Here is a 19,000-nt window from a genome sequence, read left to right on the forward strand (position 1 = left end):
AGAAGGAAAGCAGTTTAAGGCGGAGGGAATGGCCCGAACCAAGACATGAAAATGTGGAGTTATGTGGTGTGTTCAGAAAACACATTTTCCTTAACAGTTCAGGTATTTAGGGGGTTATTCTGAGGGTTGTTAAAGTAAGAGATAAGTACCAGATCTTCCAAACTTCGATTCTTCACAGAAGAGGGCACATTTTTTTTCTTACTCCTTTTCTATATCTCCTGCCTCCCTACTCCCTGCACAGTTGTGCTAGATCTGTGTGACTGATGGTTTGTTTGTGTATGAGAAACTGCCTGCAAGCCTCTGTCACCTTTCAGTGACAGCCTCTGGTGGTATTGGTAGCAGCTGTGAGTGCTGAAGTGATCCAGGTTGGGGGAGCTTGGCCTAAGTGATCCAGGTTGGGGGAGCTTGGCCTGAGAGACAAGAGGATACAGGGCACAGGTTGGGAGCAGGAGGGTGAGTCATGGGGGTGGCATCCCTTAGAGGAAGCCAGGCAGATGTGCTGGCATGTCTAGAAGCATTTTCAGAAATATTTTTGGCATGTTGTCCTTAAGAAAACTTTAGTGAGACTTTATTTTTTCCCCCATCTGCCTTTGCTGATCTCTCTTTTCTTCTGCCTAATTCCTTGGAAGTTCTTTTCTTCTACCTAATTCCTTAAAATGTTCCCTGGACATTTGCTGGTGAAGATAATTCTATAATTATAAAGATAAAATGTTATTTAGAAACACCTTTTTTTTTTCTTTAAGATTACTCTATTTTGAATAGATCACATCATCATCATTTCTTCTGTGGGGAATCATCCAAAGGGTTTCTTAGTTGAAAGATTGGAACAGTTCCTCATGGATTATGTGGGGTTTAGAGGATCATCTACAACATGCTCAGTTCTTGATGGCAGAGGCCATGAATCAGTGGGCCCTGTTGTTCCTGGCTGCATGATAGTTCAGATGACGTATGTTGGTGTGTTTTTGTTCTGTTTCTTTTTTCTTTTCTTTTTTTCTGCTTTGATTTTCATTAAGTTGACAGCTAAATCAGAACTGATCTATCAGTTTGTGGAACATTTAACACAAGCTGTGGAGAGTTACAAGCAGCGGATGGACTGGCTCACCAGCAGAAGCCGGCAGATTTTTGGCGTCATCTTGGAACAGTGCATTACCATAGTGCTGGATTTGGGCGGCATGCTGGAGGAGGAGCTTAATTTGTGCCAAGATGCTTTAACAATGGTCCTCCAGGAGCAGGTGGCTCACATAGCCAAGTTTAATATCATACGGTGAGTTCCCACTGGAAGGGGATATGTCAGTGAAACTTCGTAAGGAGTTTTCATATATTTGAAGCGAAGTAACATATCTTTGGGGAGGGAGGAGGTATTATCTTGTCATTTCCTAGAATATATAATTCCAGCAGAGGATCCACAGTGAAAACTTGTATCTGCTTTGCTTAGTTTTCAAATTGGAAGAGATTTAGAAACATACTTTTCTTCAGTGCATGGCAAGATAAAAATATGAGAATAGGAATTACACTGGATGTATACTTAAGACCACAGAAATCTCTGTGGTCTTTTTAGATTTTAGCCTGAATAATGAATTCAGCCTTGTCACAGATATCTCTGTTTTTCTTGTGACTCCCCTATAAATTGACCCCCTTAATAGAGCAGCAGGTGGCCAGCTTTATAGAATTTCCATATTTCAGAGTCTTCACAGTCAGTTACTATGGATTCTTGGATTCAAGAGAATTTAGGCTCTAAGGCCAACTTCTCACATGGAACAGTGGCTGTACCTTCCTGACAGGAAAAATCTGGATGAAGGGGACATCTGCCTACTTGAGTTTTTCTTTTGAAGAAAATATTTTCAGCTAAACAGATGACATCTTTGGGGATGTTGCCTAATTGTGTTCTAGCCCAGATTTCTATTTCTGTTGCAGATCTATTACTGAAGGAATCAAGTCTTAAGTCTTCAACGCGTTAGCTTTCTTGGAAATCTATGCTGTAGCATTTAGGCCACTCAGCCAGATTTCTACCCAGAGGGGCCACATAGAGGTGACATAGGTGTGAGGCAGCCTCTGTCGCAGGGCGGTTTATGAGGGACAGCTCGGGCTGGTTCAATAGTCCATGATCCATATAATTCTTAAAATTATGTATGCATATGTTACTTATATAATTTGTTCAACTACAAACACAGAGATAAATAGATTCAAATGACTCTTCTTTCTTGGGGGGATTCCATCACAGCTTTCTAAGTCCCAAATACATGGTTTGATCAAACATTCCCAGGATTTAAAAACTAAAGTTTTGCTGAACTCAATACTATTTTTGATCTGGAAGGGGTAACTGATGGGAATTCAGAATGATGAAAACAGTGTCTTAATAGAACCAGAAATAAAATTTTAGAGTAATAAAATTGGTGCTGATTTACAAATCTTAATGCTGTGAATCCTTATAAATTTACTCTTAATGGAAGATAGTTGTATATAAACCTGCCTGTTCATGAAAATCATTCCCTCAGTAATTTTATTGGTGGCTGTTAATGTTTACGCTTTTGAGATTGTTTAATTTTCCTGTACGCATTGTCTTTCCCAGTCAGTACAGCTCATGGAAGGTAAGGATGCTTTGGAGACCACTCTTAAATGCTTGCCAGATGTATTGGTAACTTTCAGAGGGCCAGGAACTATGTTTTCTTTCATTCAGCTCTGGTGATGGTAAGTGGCTTGCTGCTCGCACCTCTGAGACTGAGGGCTGACAGCTAGGTTGCCCACTGCCCCTGTGACATCCTGTGTGATTCCTTTCAGGGTTTCCCAGCAGCCTGTGAAATGGCAGGAAAATGCTGTTCCTGTGACAGAGCAGTCCATAGCTGCTGCCATCAGTTGGGTTGAGAAAGTGCCTTTTGAGCTGGCCGTGAGCCAGGCTAGCTGCCTCGACACTCTGCTGGAAGCTGGGAACGACCAAACGGTAAGTGTGCACCCTGTGATCCTGGTCACATCGGTGGCTTCCACTTTCTCTCTCCACACCCAGTACCCCCATACTGCCTTTCAGCTGACCTGGGTGCCTTTCAGCAGCATCCCACGGAGACCACATCACTGGCATCAAAGAGCCCCGAAAGTCTCAGTCCTCCTCACCTCTGAATTTGGAACCAATTGAGAAATTGGTGATAGGCCCCAGGTGGAGATCAAAATGGCAGCTTTGGTGATGGCAGAGCTGGAGCAACCAAAATGAGACCCCCTAACCCTGCCCCCTGAGCTTGGCGGGGCTCCCTCTGGGTGATTAAGGCACAGAGTCGACCCCCATTTAGGCAGTGCCCACAGAGCCACTGAGCTCACAGCCACTGAACAGTGAGGCAGGACAGGGATTTCAACACAGTTGTGTTATGTCTCTCATATTTTTGTTCTGTCCTTGTTCTCCTGACAGTTAGCTAAATCAATGCATCTCTTATGGGGCAGAGAGGTTGGGAGATTCTTTGTGGAATCCTGAGGTCGAGGAAATAGGGATTCCCCACATCTACGTTCTGAATCTCTCCCAGTTCCTCCTCTTCACAAATGGATCTGTTATGTGCTTTCCAAGGTGAAGTATATCCATATAGAGGCATCATCTGTTTTTGAATATTAATGCACTCACATGTGCCTTTTTGATGGGCCCTTTTGGACATAAAGCTTTACCTGGAAGAAGTGCTGAAATGGTGGTGGTTTATGTCCTGTTAGCCACAAGGGTGTGTGTTTTTGTGAGTGATTCTAAGGATATGACTTGAAGGGAGTGGCAGGCTTGTGGGGAAGGGCTCTGGGTAGGTGGGGTCCTTTGGGCAGCCTTGGCTTCCCAGGTAGAGAAAGATCTGCTTTCCTTTGGGATACGGATACTTAACTACTACTTATGGATTGATATGAGTGAATACTTAATTACTTCTTCTGCTCTGGACTCCTGTGATTCTGTAGTTTTCGAGCTTTACTCTGCTACATTAAGTCTTTTCTTGGGCAAGCAGGCCATGTGCTGGTACCTTGAAAGGGTAGCCCTTACAGGTCACCGGCCTGTTTATTGATACTGAGGAGGATGGTTTAAAATTGGAAATGCATTGTTTATCCTTTCAAAGCCAAAGGAACAAATGGTTTCCATTAAAGAACCAAATAGAAGCTACTTTGTTCTTTGGCCTTTCAAGTTTGTTTTAACATCTGTAAAATTTCAATTGTCTGGACACTATAATAAGCATTCAAGAAATGGAACATTACACAGGCTCTTGGGTGAGTGTGTGTGCGCACGTGCGCATGCCAGCATGTACGTACACACACACACACACACACACACACACACACGGGTGTTCTGTTTCTTTGTTCACCTAACTACCTTGGTCATAGCTGACTCTGGTGACCTGTCATGACTTGAAGATTTCCCAATGACCTTTGATTTTTCTATTTACTTTCCTTTGGTTTGTGCTTCTCCTTTCTTGGATTCATCCCCAGCCCAGCAAGTCCTACAGAAGAGGAAGAACCCAGAAAGAGATTAATAGGCACTGATTATCAAATGCTACTTAAAAGTCCTAAGAAGAGACTCTGGAGTATGGCAAATATAAAACATACTCAGACCACTGAATTCTTCCTCCTAGAGCTTTATCTGGATGTGGTCTATGGGAACCTTCTAGTAACTGCAACTACCTCCTATATAAAAGTGCTATGCCCCATGTTTTGTGAAGTGCAGGGGGTAGGCAGAGGAATGGGTTCCCCTAATGGGTTGCCCCTCTGCTCTGTGCCTCATATCCACCCCACTGAGTTTCAGATTGATTCATGTAGCTGGTTTTTTCTATAACCAGAAAAGATACAAGGCTTAAGAAACTTTTGAACAGTAAATCTAGATACCCAGACTTTTGCCACTGATGATAACCTGCTTTGGATTAGCATCTCCCAAGAGTGAATCCTGAGAAGAACGAAGAGAGGGGCTGTTGTTTTGTGTTCAAAGATTAACATGGAAGTTGGGCTTTTGTATCTGATTCACATGAAGAGTGAGGGCTGACTGATGGCATTTGGTGAGGGTAAAGGAGGATCCTCAGAGGCTCTTGGCCTCTTTCAGAACTGGGCTTTGTTCCCATAGTCGGGCCAGAAGACCAAACATGCAGGGATGACTGAGGGTGAGCCTTTGAATCTAGAGGAAGCCAGGCAAGGTGGGGTTTACCTGAATCTCAGCTCTGATGGTAGCACGTGGAGAGCACTATTGATGGATGAGGTATTCTGTTGGCTCCTGTTGAAAAGGGTCTGGCTCATGGGAAGGGCAGCATGTGGGGTACTGAGGCAATTTCTGATGTTTTTAAAAGGGCTGGCCTTGTCCTCAGAGTCCAGGGTATGCTGTCTAGCCCAGGCTTTCTGCTCTGCACTATTTTCTGTCCCAGTGTGCATTTTTGGGATGTTGGTAACTTCCCTGGCCTTAATGAGGAGGGGTGTTGTGCCAGGAGGCCCTGGAAAGGCCTGCTGATCCAGGATGGGAGGGCTTGTTTGGAAAGAGAAGGCTGGTTATTCAAAGCCTGATTCCTAGCTGCCTAAGAAGGCTAACTGAGGGGGCTTGCCTTCTGCTTTCAGCAGAAGGCTACCTGCCCAAAGGGTACCTGTGTAGTTCTTGCCTCTCTTCTGTCCGGCTGATAGGGATACATTTGTTTACTTTAAAAAAGTATCTTCTTCACTGGAGGAGTAAAAGGGTGAATTAGAGCCAGACCCCTATGATTCCATAAGGAACCTTCACCACTGGACAGTAAACTGAAGGGCTGACCGTACCAGTCACAAGCATGGCTGTGGTTCCGCCAGGCATCAGATCTTTTCACCTTTGTGTCCCTAGAAATGGCGGTGCCTGGCAAGGGCTCAGTAAATGTTTGTTGAAGATTGAAGGAGTGGGAAAGAAGTACTGTTGATATTGTTGAAATTGGGGCTAGATATGGGTTCGAGAAATTCCCATTCCCCTTGCTATGGTACAGATTTGGGTTTTTTTAATTGAAAGGCGGTAGTCTGCATGGAACCAGGCAGGTGAATTTGCTAAGCCTTGTATGACTTCCGTGGGGATAGTGGTTGGAGACAGGAACCCCGAAACCTGGCAGGCCAGAAAGTTGTTGGTGGTCGAGAGTGTTAGGAGGAATTGGAGAACTGAGTTGGATTAATATCAGAAGGGCAGTTACCACCATGGGGTAGGGGGATCAGAAATCAAAATGGGCTGAATAAGGAAAGGGTACAGGAAAGATCTGGAAGTCAGATCCAAGGTCTGGAGTTGGTCAAAACTGTTCAAACAGTCAAAGTTGTATGAAGAACAAGACAGAATTTTGCAAGGCCTCTCACTGCCGTTCTGGGTGACTTACTTTCATTTGACTTTGATTCTTGCAGAGTGGAGGTTTTGACAGCCCGAGACTTCTCACAGGCCACAACAGAGGACAGTCAGGGCGGAAGCAGCCGTTCCCAGTCTGGTTCTTCTTTTCCCCCAAACCTGTGTCTGAGAAGATGTCATGGCCCCTTTGGCTGGGCTGAGTGCAGGCTGCCGGGGGCAGCTGCAGAGCAAATGGCCCAGACAGAATAAGGCATTTCAAGTGGAAACAAACGCTCTACCCGCCTTTATGTAAAGTGTCAAGAGTTTTTGACTCCCAGTACAGTAGCTGAATGAACCCCAAGTATTTTCTAGATCTTGTGTTAACAAATTCAGTACAAATTAGCATTTAGGGAAAAATGCTGATCAGTGAGAAAGCTGCTCCTGGTCCGGCTGCTGCTGCTGATCGATCCTCAAGACTGGCCCTTGCCCCGAGTTGCTCAGAGGTACTGGGTCAGGGGAGAGGATTCCTTTGAGGACAGTTCCCCTGAAACCATACCACTTCACCCAGGTTTTAGTCAGTGACGTTGATACCAGGGACTAGGAGCCTTGGATGGTGTGACAGCCAAGAAAGTGAAAAGAGTGCCTGTCTCTGGCCACCTTCCTATCCCATGATCTTGCTTGTACAGTTTTGGGATTCACATCCATTTCTTTCCTTTCCTTTCTTTTTCTTTTTTAAGATTTTATTTATTTGAGAGAGAGAGAGAGTGCATGAGAGAACTCAAGCCAAGGGGAAAGCAGAGGGAGAAGTAGACTCCCCATAGGGGCTCTCCCATTAAGGAGCCCCGTGTGGGACTTGATTCCAGGACTCTGGGATCATGACCTGAGCCAAAGGCAGACGCTTAATGGATTGAGCCACCCTGGCACCACTCACCTCGGTTTCTAAGAGGTGACCAGCCTTGCCATGATGAGCCGACAGAATGACATGGTTGAAAGCAAAGGCAGAAGCTCACAGGGTCAGGCAGCTGGATTTCCTAGCTGAAAGACCAGGTCAATTCACCTGTCTAGTCCTCTGTTTCTTCATCTGTAAACTGGGTATGATAACAAGAAATCCTTTTCCACAGGACTCTTGTGAGTGTTGAAAAAAATAATTCACGTTGGTTTATCATCCCAAAGAGCAGATGACCCCAAAGCCATGTCATTTTAAAAGGCATTTTGCCACTTGGTGGAAGATGGGGCTAGGTGGCATATTTACCTTCCTCTCCTGTTTTGTTAGTGTCATTCTGTGAGTGGAAAGAAGAGGCAGGGAGACAGTGTGCCAGAGGGGACTGGGGATGGGATAGGTGGTCTCACTTAGAGCATGTCCCAGGAAGTCTGTAGCACAGATAACGGAAAACATAGGCAATAAAGCAGCTGAGAAATGAACTTAATGAATAGTGAATTACCCTGGAACCTGAGCAAAGGAAAGGAAATCCTGACTCTGCTGGCTACAGCAGTTTTTAGCTTGATGCATTCTCAAGGGGAAAACATCTCTGTACAAGGATCTCAGACTCTTGGGTCATTGCCAGCGCAGAGAAGCTGAGTTGGCATGACGTGCAACAGAGGTGCATAGTGTCAGAAGTCGCAGATGGACCACCTGGAGATGTTTGTCCTCACTCACCTCCCTATTGAGCTAACAGATCTTACAAAATACTCCCTGTGCCTATTCTCCTTTCTTGGGCCACATGTGACTTTAGATCCTTATGTGAGATTGAACCCATCCCCATGCTAAGTTTGGGCCCAACCCAGCTGGAACACTAATAACAGTGCAGCAAAGGGGAGCCCATTGAACCCCTCTCACACAAAGTAATGTGGGTGAGGGGGGAGAAGGGAAAGAGAATGCATTTGCTGAGAGAATATTAGTTCCCTAACAAGGGATACAGAGATCAACATTTCTTCCTTCTTTCAATATTTTTTCTGCTTCTTGGCAACTGGCTGCAGGAGATATACAACATTGCTCTGTCTTTACTTCCCATTAGGTCCTTTTTAAAATCAGGGATCAGGTTTGAAAGGCCTGAGAGAAAGAGTCATGGGGGTGGGGTGGGCACAGTCAGCCCCAGCTGCTGCAGACAGGGGGGCCCAGCCAGCCGGGGAGCTGACCATAAGTCCTCTTCTCTCTGCATCAGGTGGGTTTAAGTCCCAGGTTTGAGGTTGAATTGAGGTACCTGTGTACCTTCATTAGCAGGGGTTTGTGATTAGAGCAGAGAAAGGCTCATGAGTCCATGACATCTATTTATCCCTTCAAACCCAGTGCATTTTGTGGGGATTTTTCCCCAGTTTTCTGTTGAAACAGTCATGGTATTTTAAGGTGTGGATGTAGATGGCATGTGTTCTGGCTCTCTCTGGGTTTTTAACTTTCTGAGAACTATGCATGCATAAGTGCAAGTTGTCTTGTTTAAACTCAGTCACGAGGTGCACTATATTACCTCCTTTTTTATAAGTGAGGAAACTGAACTTCTTTCCTTTTCCCCAAGTTCACAGAACTCGTTAGTAGCAAGGAAGTCAAGTACTGTGGAAGGCAGAATCCTCCGGAAGAGGAGGGCAGCGTGGTTGAGGTTGGGGTGGGACTCTGGTCATGGGGTCCCCTTGGGTGGATTTTAACGTGTCTCTAACTGAAGCAGGGAGCATTATGGGATTGTCTCCTACCTGGGTGAGATGTGCATCTCCCATACCCCTCATTGAAGGTTGGGGTGTGTGTGTGGTGGGGCTCTTGACATGGGTTTGTTCATTCTCCTGTCCCCCTCATGGCCTGGTGTGGTGGCGAGACTCAAGGCCCAGTGTGCGGACTTGGTCCCTGACCTGCTGCATAAAGTCAGGACAGGCTTATCTTCCCCACGTGTGCTTCCCCGTGACATGAGAGCAGAGAGTGAGCCAAGTGGAAATAAGCCCTCCTTCCCCCTGTTCTGCCTCAGACTGAGGAGAGATGAATTTGTATTGTAGAATTCTGGCACCACAATGGGAAATTATTTGTAAGCTTCCTGCCCACAGTAACTGTGCCCACACTTGCTTTGTGTTGAAAACAGCCACTCCTGACCTGTCTCATGTATCCATGGACTTAATGGAAGCTCTTTCCCACACTAGCCTATCCTGTCCTTCCCAAGTAAGACCCAAGACTGTGACCACTGCCAACAGACCTTGACACCAGGCCTTGAATATCTCAGTTCCTGACTTTGGCCCCCGAATATCGTCACCAAACATGGATCTGTGCTGCTACTCCTGCTGTCCGCCCCCCCCAGGAGCAAAGGCAGTTTTGTAGAAAGTGTACTGCCAGTGAGTCTGGTACAAGTCTAGGGCACTTCAGGGAGATAAACTGTTGCTTCTCTTATCTTGCAGATTGAATCCATTTACTACTTTGTGGTGGGAGATGTTCCTGAGCAAACCAAGGAGCTCCTTCTTCAGGGGGCTTTGGAGATCCCATGTCCTGTCTGCCCAGTGTCTTTCAATGCCAGAGGAGAAGGCACTATTGCTTTCTTAAAGGATCTGAGTGCCAAGACCCACAGCAGGTAGGCGGAAATTGTGCTCTTGAGTGACAGTGGCGAACTGCCTGCTTGCGCACGATCAGCAGCGATACTCCTAACCATTCTGTTCCTGTGCTCTCCTCCGTCCAGTGGTCTTTAGTCTCCAGGCCTTTTCTTCTCTACCCAGTGTTAATCTTGCCTTGTTATTTTCTGTAATTCTGGTGGTCTGACTTCAGGGGTCCTTGCTGACCCTGGAGAGATTGCTCCCTCCAAGGGAGGGAGTTTAGATGGCTCACCCAGAAGTGCACCGTTCCTGCGCAAGCTAACTGATCCAGAGCACCTTGGTGCCAGCAGTCACTCATGCTCAGGACCTCTATTTCCCTGCACCGTTCATGCCAGGGCCGGGTACTGGACATCTTGGCGCAGCTCCTACAATCCAGAACCCATTGAAATTATTCAGCTACCCATCCTAAACCTCACCCATTCCATTCTGCAGGAACTACAATAAAGACTCTTGCCTGTGTTTTCCCCTTATTCCCTCATGCCTCCTGACCAGCCCTGGTGCTCCCTGTGTGGCATGGCGTACTGTGCTGTGGTGTGTTCCCCTGCCTCTTGAGAGCTATATTAGTAGTCAGTTTGGGTCACCGTAACAGGTAACACAGACTGGATGGATTAAACAACAGAAATATATTTTTCACACCTCTGGAGGCTGGGAAGTTCAAGATCAAGGTGGTGGCCGATTCAGTTTCTGGCGAGAGCTCTTCCAGGCTGCCTTCTAACTTTATCCTCACTTGGAAGGAAGGGAAAGAAGGATGATGAAGGGAGAGAGAGAGAGAGCGAGAGAGAGAGAGCACAAAAACACCTGTAAGTTCTTTGGTATATCTTCTTAAAAACATACTAATCTTGGGGCGCCTGGGTGACTGGCTCAGTTGGTTAAGCATCTGACTTCTGATTTCTGCTCAGATCATGATTTCAGGGTCCTGAGACTCCTCAACTGTGATCTCAGGGTCCTCAACTCCATGGGGACTCTGCTTGACTGTTTAAGTGTCTCTCCTGCCCTCTCTTGACCATCCCTGCTTGTGTGAATGCTCTTTCTCTAAAATAAATCTTAAAGAAAAAAAAAAGATACTTAATTCATTGGATCAGGGCCCTAGCCTTATAACCCCGTTTAACCTTAATTGCCTCCTAGAGGCTCTATCTCCAAATACCATCAAATATGATTACATTGGGGGTTAAGTCTTCAACATATGTATTTGGGGGTTGGAGACCACAATACTAGTCTATAGCAGGAACTGTGAGTAGCAACCTCTATTTTCAGTGGCAGTTATACTGATCTGGTGCCCTCATTGTAGCTGAATAACAGCTGAATATACATTTTAAAACATACCCACCACCTTGTCTGTGTGGATAGGCTTAGGTCCCTTGTGGAGAGAGATCAGGTACTTAAGCATTTATAAGGAGAATGATCGAGTCTTTGTCTCAGCCTGTCTGTCTGAAGTGGGTACAACTCCTGCCCTCGAGCACGTGTTCCCAAATTTGCTCATCACCTTTGCCTGGGGAGCTTGTTAATAATTCAGAGTGGAGGGGCGCCTGGGTGGCTCGGTGGGTTGAGCCTCTGCCTTCGGCTCGGGTCATGAACCCAGGGTCCTGGGATCGAGCCCTGCATCAGGCTCTCTGCTCTGCAGGGAGCCTGCTTCCTCCTCTCTCTCTGCCTCTCTGCCTACTTGTGATCTCTGCCTGTCAAATAAATAAATAAATAATCTTAAAAAAAAAATTCAGAGTGGAGGGCTTCACCTTACAGGTGATTCTACATAATAGAGGGGATCCTGGGACTAGGCATTTAATCATTCACTTTGCAGAAAAACCCCGCAGGGAGTTTGATTAAAATGCAGATACCTGGGGCATCTGGGTGGCTCGGTGGCTTAAACCTTCAGCTCAGGTCATGATCTCAGGGTCCTGGGATCAAGTCCCACATCAGGCTCTCTGCTCGGCATGGGGCCTGCTTCATCCTCTCTCTCTCTCTCTGCTTGTCTCTCTGCCTACTTGTGATCTCTCTCTGTCAAATAAATAAATAAAATCTTTAAAAAAAATGCAGATACCTTGGCCATAGCCCTAGAGATCCTAATTTTTGAGCTCTAGGAGAAGGCCAAGAATATTCATTCTTAACAGGACCCCTGATGATTCTGAAGACCACTGCTCTGGTTACCATTAAAACACTTTGAAATCTTTGAACATTAGATGTTTGGCTTTGATTCTGGGTTCCTAAATCCCCTCAAATACAGGAGGGCTCACTGTCCTACTTTTGCTACTAGAGAGAGTAAAAGGCTACTGGCAGGCCCACCTGTCTTGTTGGTCCTCTGCTTAATTCACATGGGGCATTTTCTCTGGGCAGGTGATAGGTTAGGGTGTAATTTAACATGGGAAGACCTGCAGTTCAGCTCCTGACTTTTAGGCCATGTACTATTGAGTATGAGTTTTGCAAAAGAGGATGACATATAGACATGCTTTTCTGTTCCTGCTCTTGCCCTCCCAAGTGAGCCCAGCCCCCAGCCAGTGGTGTTCCTGCCTACTCCGTGCCTGCCAGATCCCCAAGTCTCTGGGTTGGCCACCACACACCCTTGGCTGTTGAACCTCAGCTGAAGAGCAGTCATTAGGGAACTCCAAAGGGCATGCCCTGAGTGTCTCAGCTTGCAGGGAGGCTGGATTCCTGGTTCCCCTGTGCCCGAGTCCATGTCTGAATAGAGCCACTGACCTGCAAAGCATGTTTTGGTGTCTGCATAAGTGAGTTACCCTGTTTTCTAATCTGGAGAACAGATCAGAGAGTAGAAAGTCCTGGGCATCAAAGGTCTTAGTACCCAGGGTATGGGACCTGGCAGCACAAACCTCAGCCTGCTTTGTAAGGAAGTCAAGGGACAGGGGAAGTTGGCCATGTCCGCTCCAGTGGAAGCACCGTAGGAGGCAGGGATGGCCAGGTTAATGGTCCGTTGGCCTCATGAAGGGCTGTTGGGACAAGGCTAGCTTGTTGAGTGCCATTGTCATTGTTTTAGTTGCACCTGAAACCCTCTAGAAACAGATAGGACTGAGGATTTCCATGATCCAGGTAAAGCCCCCACACCTCTCCCACCATCTGTGCATCCAACTGTCCATCCCAAGCCCCTGCTTCAGGATTCTCTTCCTGCTGAAGAAGAGGCAGAGGTGGAACTCTTGAGGGACTAGAGGAAGGAACGTTACCCAGAGAGCTCCTGTTAATCAGAAAGAAATTTCCTGCTATCACTGACTTTTTGGATCCCAGGTAATTGGTGTCAAGGGTGTGCTTAGCCCGTCATTTTGTAGACCAGACCAGTGCTTCTTGAATCCCCCTGGGATCTTGTTAAAGTGCTTATTCTGACTCAGCACCTCCAGGTAGGGCCTCAGAATGGGCATCCCTAACCAGCTCTCAGGTGCTGCTGCAACTCCTCAGACCACATTTTGAGGAGTCAGGTGCTAAAAGTTCCACTCAAGAATTCTTTCTTTAGTGCTTTTGCCTAGCTTCTGGGGAAGTGCTTATTTGCCGAATTAAAGTTGAAGCCCATCAGCATTTGGCAGACAAGCCAGTGGTGCCTGTTGTCGCCAGCTTTCAACACTGAACCCGCAGGGCCACGGGCACTGTTGGGGCCTCAGACTGTTGGCTTGTCAACACTGTGTTGACATGATTGAACCCTGGGAACAGAAGGATAAATATAAAGCAGAGGGTATCGTTTTTCTAGGGTCAATACATACCATTTGGTTGGGTTAATTCCCTCTAAGAGAAGAGTCATCTGTTAAAATCCCAACAACATTCACAGTTCTCTTTTCTTTTGCCTCCCTGTCTTTTATTTTGGGAGAACTGCAGGTACAGGGAAAAGCCATGAAACATCTAAGATGCTTGGCGCCACAGCAGAGTAAGGTCACAGGTCTGGGAGAATGAGTGGACATGCACAAATAGCACTACTAGCCTAAAGTTGCGAATCTCTTCCTGTTTCAGATTCCATGCATTTGCAGAGAGAACCGAGTGTGTGGACTTTCCTGAATTTGCCGTAAAGGATGGTGACAGTGTAATTACTTGGAATTTAAGGAAACTGAAAGGAAAGCGCCCTCCAGGTATCTGGGATTCAAAAAACACACAACTACCCAGTGTGGTTTTCTGTATCTTTAGAAATGAAAGCACTAGATAGGGACTGATGGTATCTTTTTCATTATTTGTCTGGTCCAGGGGAAGTTCCTGATATTACTAGTGAATTTGTCAGCCTTGCAACCAGGCAGAAGTTTATTACCACCCAGGGAAGTGGCCTAAGTTATGTGTGTGGAAACTTGAGAAGCTTCTGAGGATGTGGTCCCGATGTGTCAATGCTGGACTTAGTCACTGGGCAGGCAGGGCCGCTCTGATGCCGGGTTAGCTGATGCTGTAGCAAGCATGCCAACACAGCTTGTGGGTTTTCTGCTGCCCTGTCCATCAGTGACAGTGGGGCTTCTAGGCTCATGTGCGGGATTGACCTGCCTCTTGCGAGGGCCAGGGCCCCACGGGAACCTCTGTGGATGTAGAGTGAACCTACCCTTTTATGCAGAGACTGTGATCAGAGAATTTAACAGCATAGAGAATGAAGTCACCAAACCAGTGAGAAGTGGGTTCAGAAAAACCAGTGCTAGAAGGTTACTCAGAAAACCAAGAGGTGGGAGTTTCTTTGGGGCTGATGAAACGGCAGAGTGCCAAAGACACTGAGCAGACCCTGATGAGAAAAGCAGAGAAGGAAGCTCGTGTCCAGAGTGTGAGATGTTGTGGGGGGACCCAGCTGGAAGTCTGAGAGAGCCCATCTCCACCTCCACTCTCCTACTCATTTTAAGTTTTTGACTGAAATCTCTAGCTTCAGTGTAAGGCCAGAACTACTCTTTGGGAGCAGCGAGGAAGCTGCAGGAAAGATCTGCTTGACAGGTCCCTCTGTTCACCTGATGGTGCTACAGAGCTCCCAGGAGAAGGGCGTGGGGCTCTAGGAGGAGGCGGTTGCATTACAGGGCTAGGGGGCCAGGTGGAGACCAAGGCAGGGGGTTGAATCACAAAGCCTGTCCCTGACACAACTTTTGGGGACTCTCAGTGCCCTGCAGCAAGCTGGGGAGAGGTTCTGCAAGAGCTCATGGGGGGCACTGCTTTAGGTAATTTACGCCTTTGTTCTGATGGCGAAGAGGCTATCTCTCCAGAGAATTTGAAAAACTGTCCATTGTTAAGCAAGGTTAATGCTATTCTAACAACAACAACAATATTAATTCAGGATGTATGCCATGCCTAGGGAAAGTAATTCACAAGATTAAGCCTAGTAGGCAATGTTTCAGTAAGGGTAAAGAGTGTGAGGAGTCACGGGTTCCCCAAGGCATGCCAATTTCTGTAAAGGGGTTCAGTTTTGGCTTATGTGTTCCTTGGCAACTTAGTTATAAAGGGAAGCCTATCTGGCTTGCTTAGCTTACATTTTCAGCACTACCATCTTCCCAACCCTGTGACTTATACAGATTTAAATTATAGATTAAAACATTTTCTTAGTCCGAAGTGCTCAAAGCGTGGCCTGCTGTTCTAGTGGCATTTCAGTGATCCCACGTTCTGAAGTTGAGGAGAGAACCCAAATCCTAAATACACAATCTTATCTCCTCTATCCATCACGGTGTCCCAGAAATGCCAGCGTTGCTTTTCTCCCACTCAAAAACTGCCCAGAAATCCTTGACAGACTAGTCTGGTTTGGAAAACGTGTGGTTTCCAACCCGACCCAAGGCCTCAGACCAGATGATCAGTCCGTCCTGCTCAGTTCCTGTTCCTCATGTCCCACCCTTGGGGTCAGCGTTTGCCAGTATGAGTTTGCTTGGGCCCCTCTCCAGGCTGGGGAGGGAGGACACCCCCCTTAAGAACACCTGCTCAGGAGTTCTTTGTGCCTCTTGTTGCATGGAAAGGAGAGACTGTCAAGTGAAGAGTTAGAGGGACACTGCTCAGAAAACTGACCTGGCAACTGGAAGAAATTTCCTGCTTTTCCTGCTATTACCAACTTTCTGGACTCCAGATAACTGGCTTTCAGAGTATGACTTCCCATTACCCTATGCACTATCTCCATGCAGAAAAGCTATAGTCCAGTTAAATAATCTCTCCATGTAGGTGTCCTTGCCTCTTTTTCTCTTTGTTCTGGGCTTGAGTAACTGCTGGAGAGGAGAAGGGGTACCAACAGAGCCTAATTACTGTGGGACCAGAGTGATGCTGCCTTCTGGAGCTCTTCTGAGCCACCCAGCCCCCTGCAGCTTGAATTCCCTCTCAGTTAATGAGTATGGATTCTCTTCATGGTCTTTGTGTATCATGAAATATTCATCTCATCCATAAGGAAAATAAAACAGAGGCATTTGAAGTTCCCTGAGCTCTCAGCACTTTTTTTTTTTTTAAAGAAAAGATTCCTCTCTTGGGCCAGGCAGTCCTTCCACTGTTCTTTTTTTCTTTTAATTTTTAAAATTTATTTTCAGCGTAACAGTATTCATTGTTTTTGCACCACACCCAGTGCTTCCACTATTCTTGCCTGGGTTGGGTTTCACCATCCCCAACATTCTCCTGGCAGGTGTCCCCAGCCACCTCTTTGATGGGAAATTAAGGTGTGAATTGGATGGGCAGGTAGCAGGGTTTCCTTGTGTTGGTGGCTGGCTCTTAAGGAATCTGTGAACTTGAGCTTCCTAGTCCTCTAAACATGGCAGCCTATGCTTGACTGCAATGACAAGCTTCATCTGCCCTGGCTGGTAGGGCTTCAGTTGGTGCTGCCAAAATAGTTGTTCTTTCTTCAGAGTCTAAAATAGAGGCCGGAAAAATCATCTTCCATGTCCCTGTTTCTGGGCATTCTCAGAGAGTCAGGGAAACTAATAAGACTAAGCAAACTTCGCTGATTTCTTTGTGTCTGACTAGGACTTAAAAGCATTCTGTCTATTTTTTGAAACCCAGTCTCAACTCCAGTCACTGGTGTTCCCCATATCTGCGGTGACTTCGAGGAGGCCACACCTTCTCTGTGCATCAGTTTCCAATGGTTACAGCCATCGACTAGATGTGAATTGGCCCTAACGCTTGTGTGGGTGACAGTATGCACTCTCTAATATCAGTTACGAACATCTGGTCACAAAAGCAAGGTTGGGCATATTCTTTGATTTGGAGAATTCAGTTTAATTTTTGATTCTAGGGCCCCCCTATCCTAGCAGATTGGTAGGAAATTAACCTCAGTTTATCTCAGAGTTCTCCTCCTGAGCTTTTCCCAATGTTTGGAGGTTCTAGGCAGTGCTATAAAACCCCATGTGGCTACTGAAACTTGAAATGTGTCAAGTCCAATTTGATTTGTGCTGTTAATATAAAATATACTCTGGATTTCAAATACTTAAAACAGAAAAAATGTAAAATATTTTTAATATAGATATGTTGAGATGGTAATATGAATATATTGGATTATAGCAAATAAATTAATAAAGTTAATGTCATTTATTTCTTTTTACTTTCTAAAATGTGGCTACCAGAAAATTTGAAATTGTAATTTGTGGCTTGCATCGCATATCTGTTGCCTCACTCTGCTCTCAGTCACATGGGCTGGCCCTGTCACTTAAATAGCTATGTAACTTTGGGCAAGATATTTCACCTTTCTGCCTCCTGTTCCTCCTCTATAAAGTGGGAATAATAACTATTCTACTATATTGTCTGTGTTAAATGATGAGGAGGCAGAATAAGGCATTGTCCTGTGTTCTAGGAACTCTAATGCAGTAGAATCAGGAGCAACCTGGCTTTGGAGTCAGACTTGAATTTGGATTTATCACTGAGCTGTGTGATCTTGGTTAAGGTACCTAACCAATCTGAGCTTTAGCTTTCTTGTTTATGAATGAGGATCATGGTGTTTGCCTTGTGGGTTGTTAGGAATATATATATGTGTGTGTGTGTGAATATATGTGTTTATATATGTATATGTATGTATGTGTACATTGTATGGGTGTGTATATACCACACACACGGTATTTTATCTTTTAAAAAATATTTATTTATTTATTTACTTACTTCTTTATTTGGGCGGGGGTGGGGAAGAGGGAGAGAGATTCTAAAGCCGGTCAAGCCAACTCTGTGCTGAGTGTGGAACCTGACATGGGACTCAGTTTCACAATCCTGAGATCATGACCTGAGCTGAAGTCAAGAATCAGACACCCAAAACTGTGCCCATCAGGTACCTCAGACAGTGTTTTTTTTTTTTTTTTTTTTTTTTTTTTTAGATTTTATTTATTTATCAGAGAGAGAGAGGGGAGAGAGCGAGCACAGGCAGACAGAATGGCAGGCAGAGGCAGAGGGAGAAGCAGGCTCCCCGCCGAGCAAGGAGCCTGATGCGGGACTTGATCCCAGGACGCTGGGATCATGACCTGAGCCGAAGGCAGCTGCTTAACCAACTGAGCCACCCAGGCGTCCCTCACACAGTGTTTTATATAGCACCTCGTACACAGTTGGTAGGTCATAGATATGTGATAGGTACATAGTTGATAGGTCAATAAGTTATGAGTGCTATTATGCTTAACCGTCATCTTCCTGTTGGTTACCCTGCTGTTATCACCACCAGGTAATCAACTTAAAGACTGAGTTTTTGTTTTCTTCTGATATGTAATTTTCATGTTTGTTTTAGTTTTACTTCTATTATTAAATAGATTCATTTCTCACTTATAGTCCATTTGCTTTGGTTTTCCAAGGCATCTCTTGATTGGCTGAAGTTCTAATAGTTTCCTCAAGGAATAATCACAAGAACAGTATTCCCAGGGTTTTCAAATGTTCTTTTCTATATCTGCATACTTAAAGGACAATTTGGCTGGATAGAAAGCTCTTGGCTGACTCTTTTCCCTTTGAGTGTCGTATGGCTTGTGCTCCATTGTCTTCTCATGATGCATGCCGTTGAGGAGAACCCTGAAGCTAGCTTGATTATTTTTTTCTTTTCTAAGGTACTTTACCTTTTTACCTGGTTGTGCAAATGATTGTTTTTATTCCCAGCTTTATTGGGATTAAATTGACATATGATGTTGTGTAAGTTTAAGGTATACAATATGATTTGATACCCATATGTATTATAAAATGATTATCATAATAAAATTAGTGCATCTATCACCTTACATAATTGCGATTTCTTTCTTTTTGTGTGTGTGATGAAAATGTTTAAGATTTACTCTTCTTACAGACTTTAAAATATTCAACACAGTGTTGTTAACTACAGTCACCGTC

At 45.4% G+C, this 19,000-nt stretch overlaps 1 protein-coding gene across 2 annotated transcripts in view; it reads left to right on the forward strand.

Annotated features, from left to right (window-relative positions):
* Window positions 1-19,000, forward strand: part of VWA3B (von Willebrand factor A domain containing 3B) — a 236,408-nt gene that overhangs the window by 18,596 nt on the left and 198,812 nt on the right. For both annotated transcript variants that reach the window (XM_032351983.1, XM_032351982.1), the window contains exons 4-7: window positions 1,014-1,264; window positions 2,779-2,938; window positions 9,620-9,789; window positions 13,748-13,863. In XM_032351983.1, the coding sequence (XP_032207874.1) occupies window positions 1,014-1,264; window positions 2,779-2,938; window positions 9,620-9,789; window positions 13,748-13,863 (697 nt within the window). The remainder of the gene's footprint in view (window positions 1-1,013; window positions 1,265-2,778; window positions 2,939-9,619; window positions 9,790-13,747; window positions 13,864-19,000) is intronic.

Source organism: Mustela erminea, chromosome 7 (genome assembly GCF_009829155.1).
Source record: "Mustela erminea isolate mMusErm1 chromosome 7, mMusErm1.Pri, whole genome shotgun sequence".
NCBI classification, from domain to species: domain Eukaryota; kingdom Metazoa; phylum Chordata; class Mammalia; order Carnivora; family Mustelidae; genus Mustela; species Mustela erminea.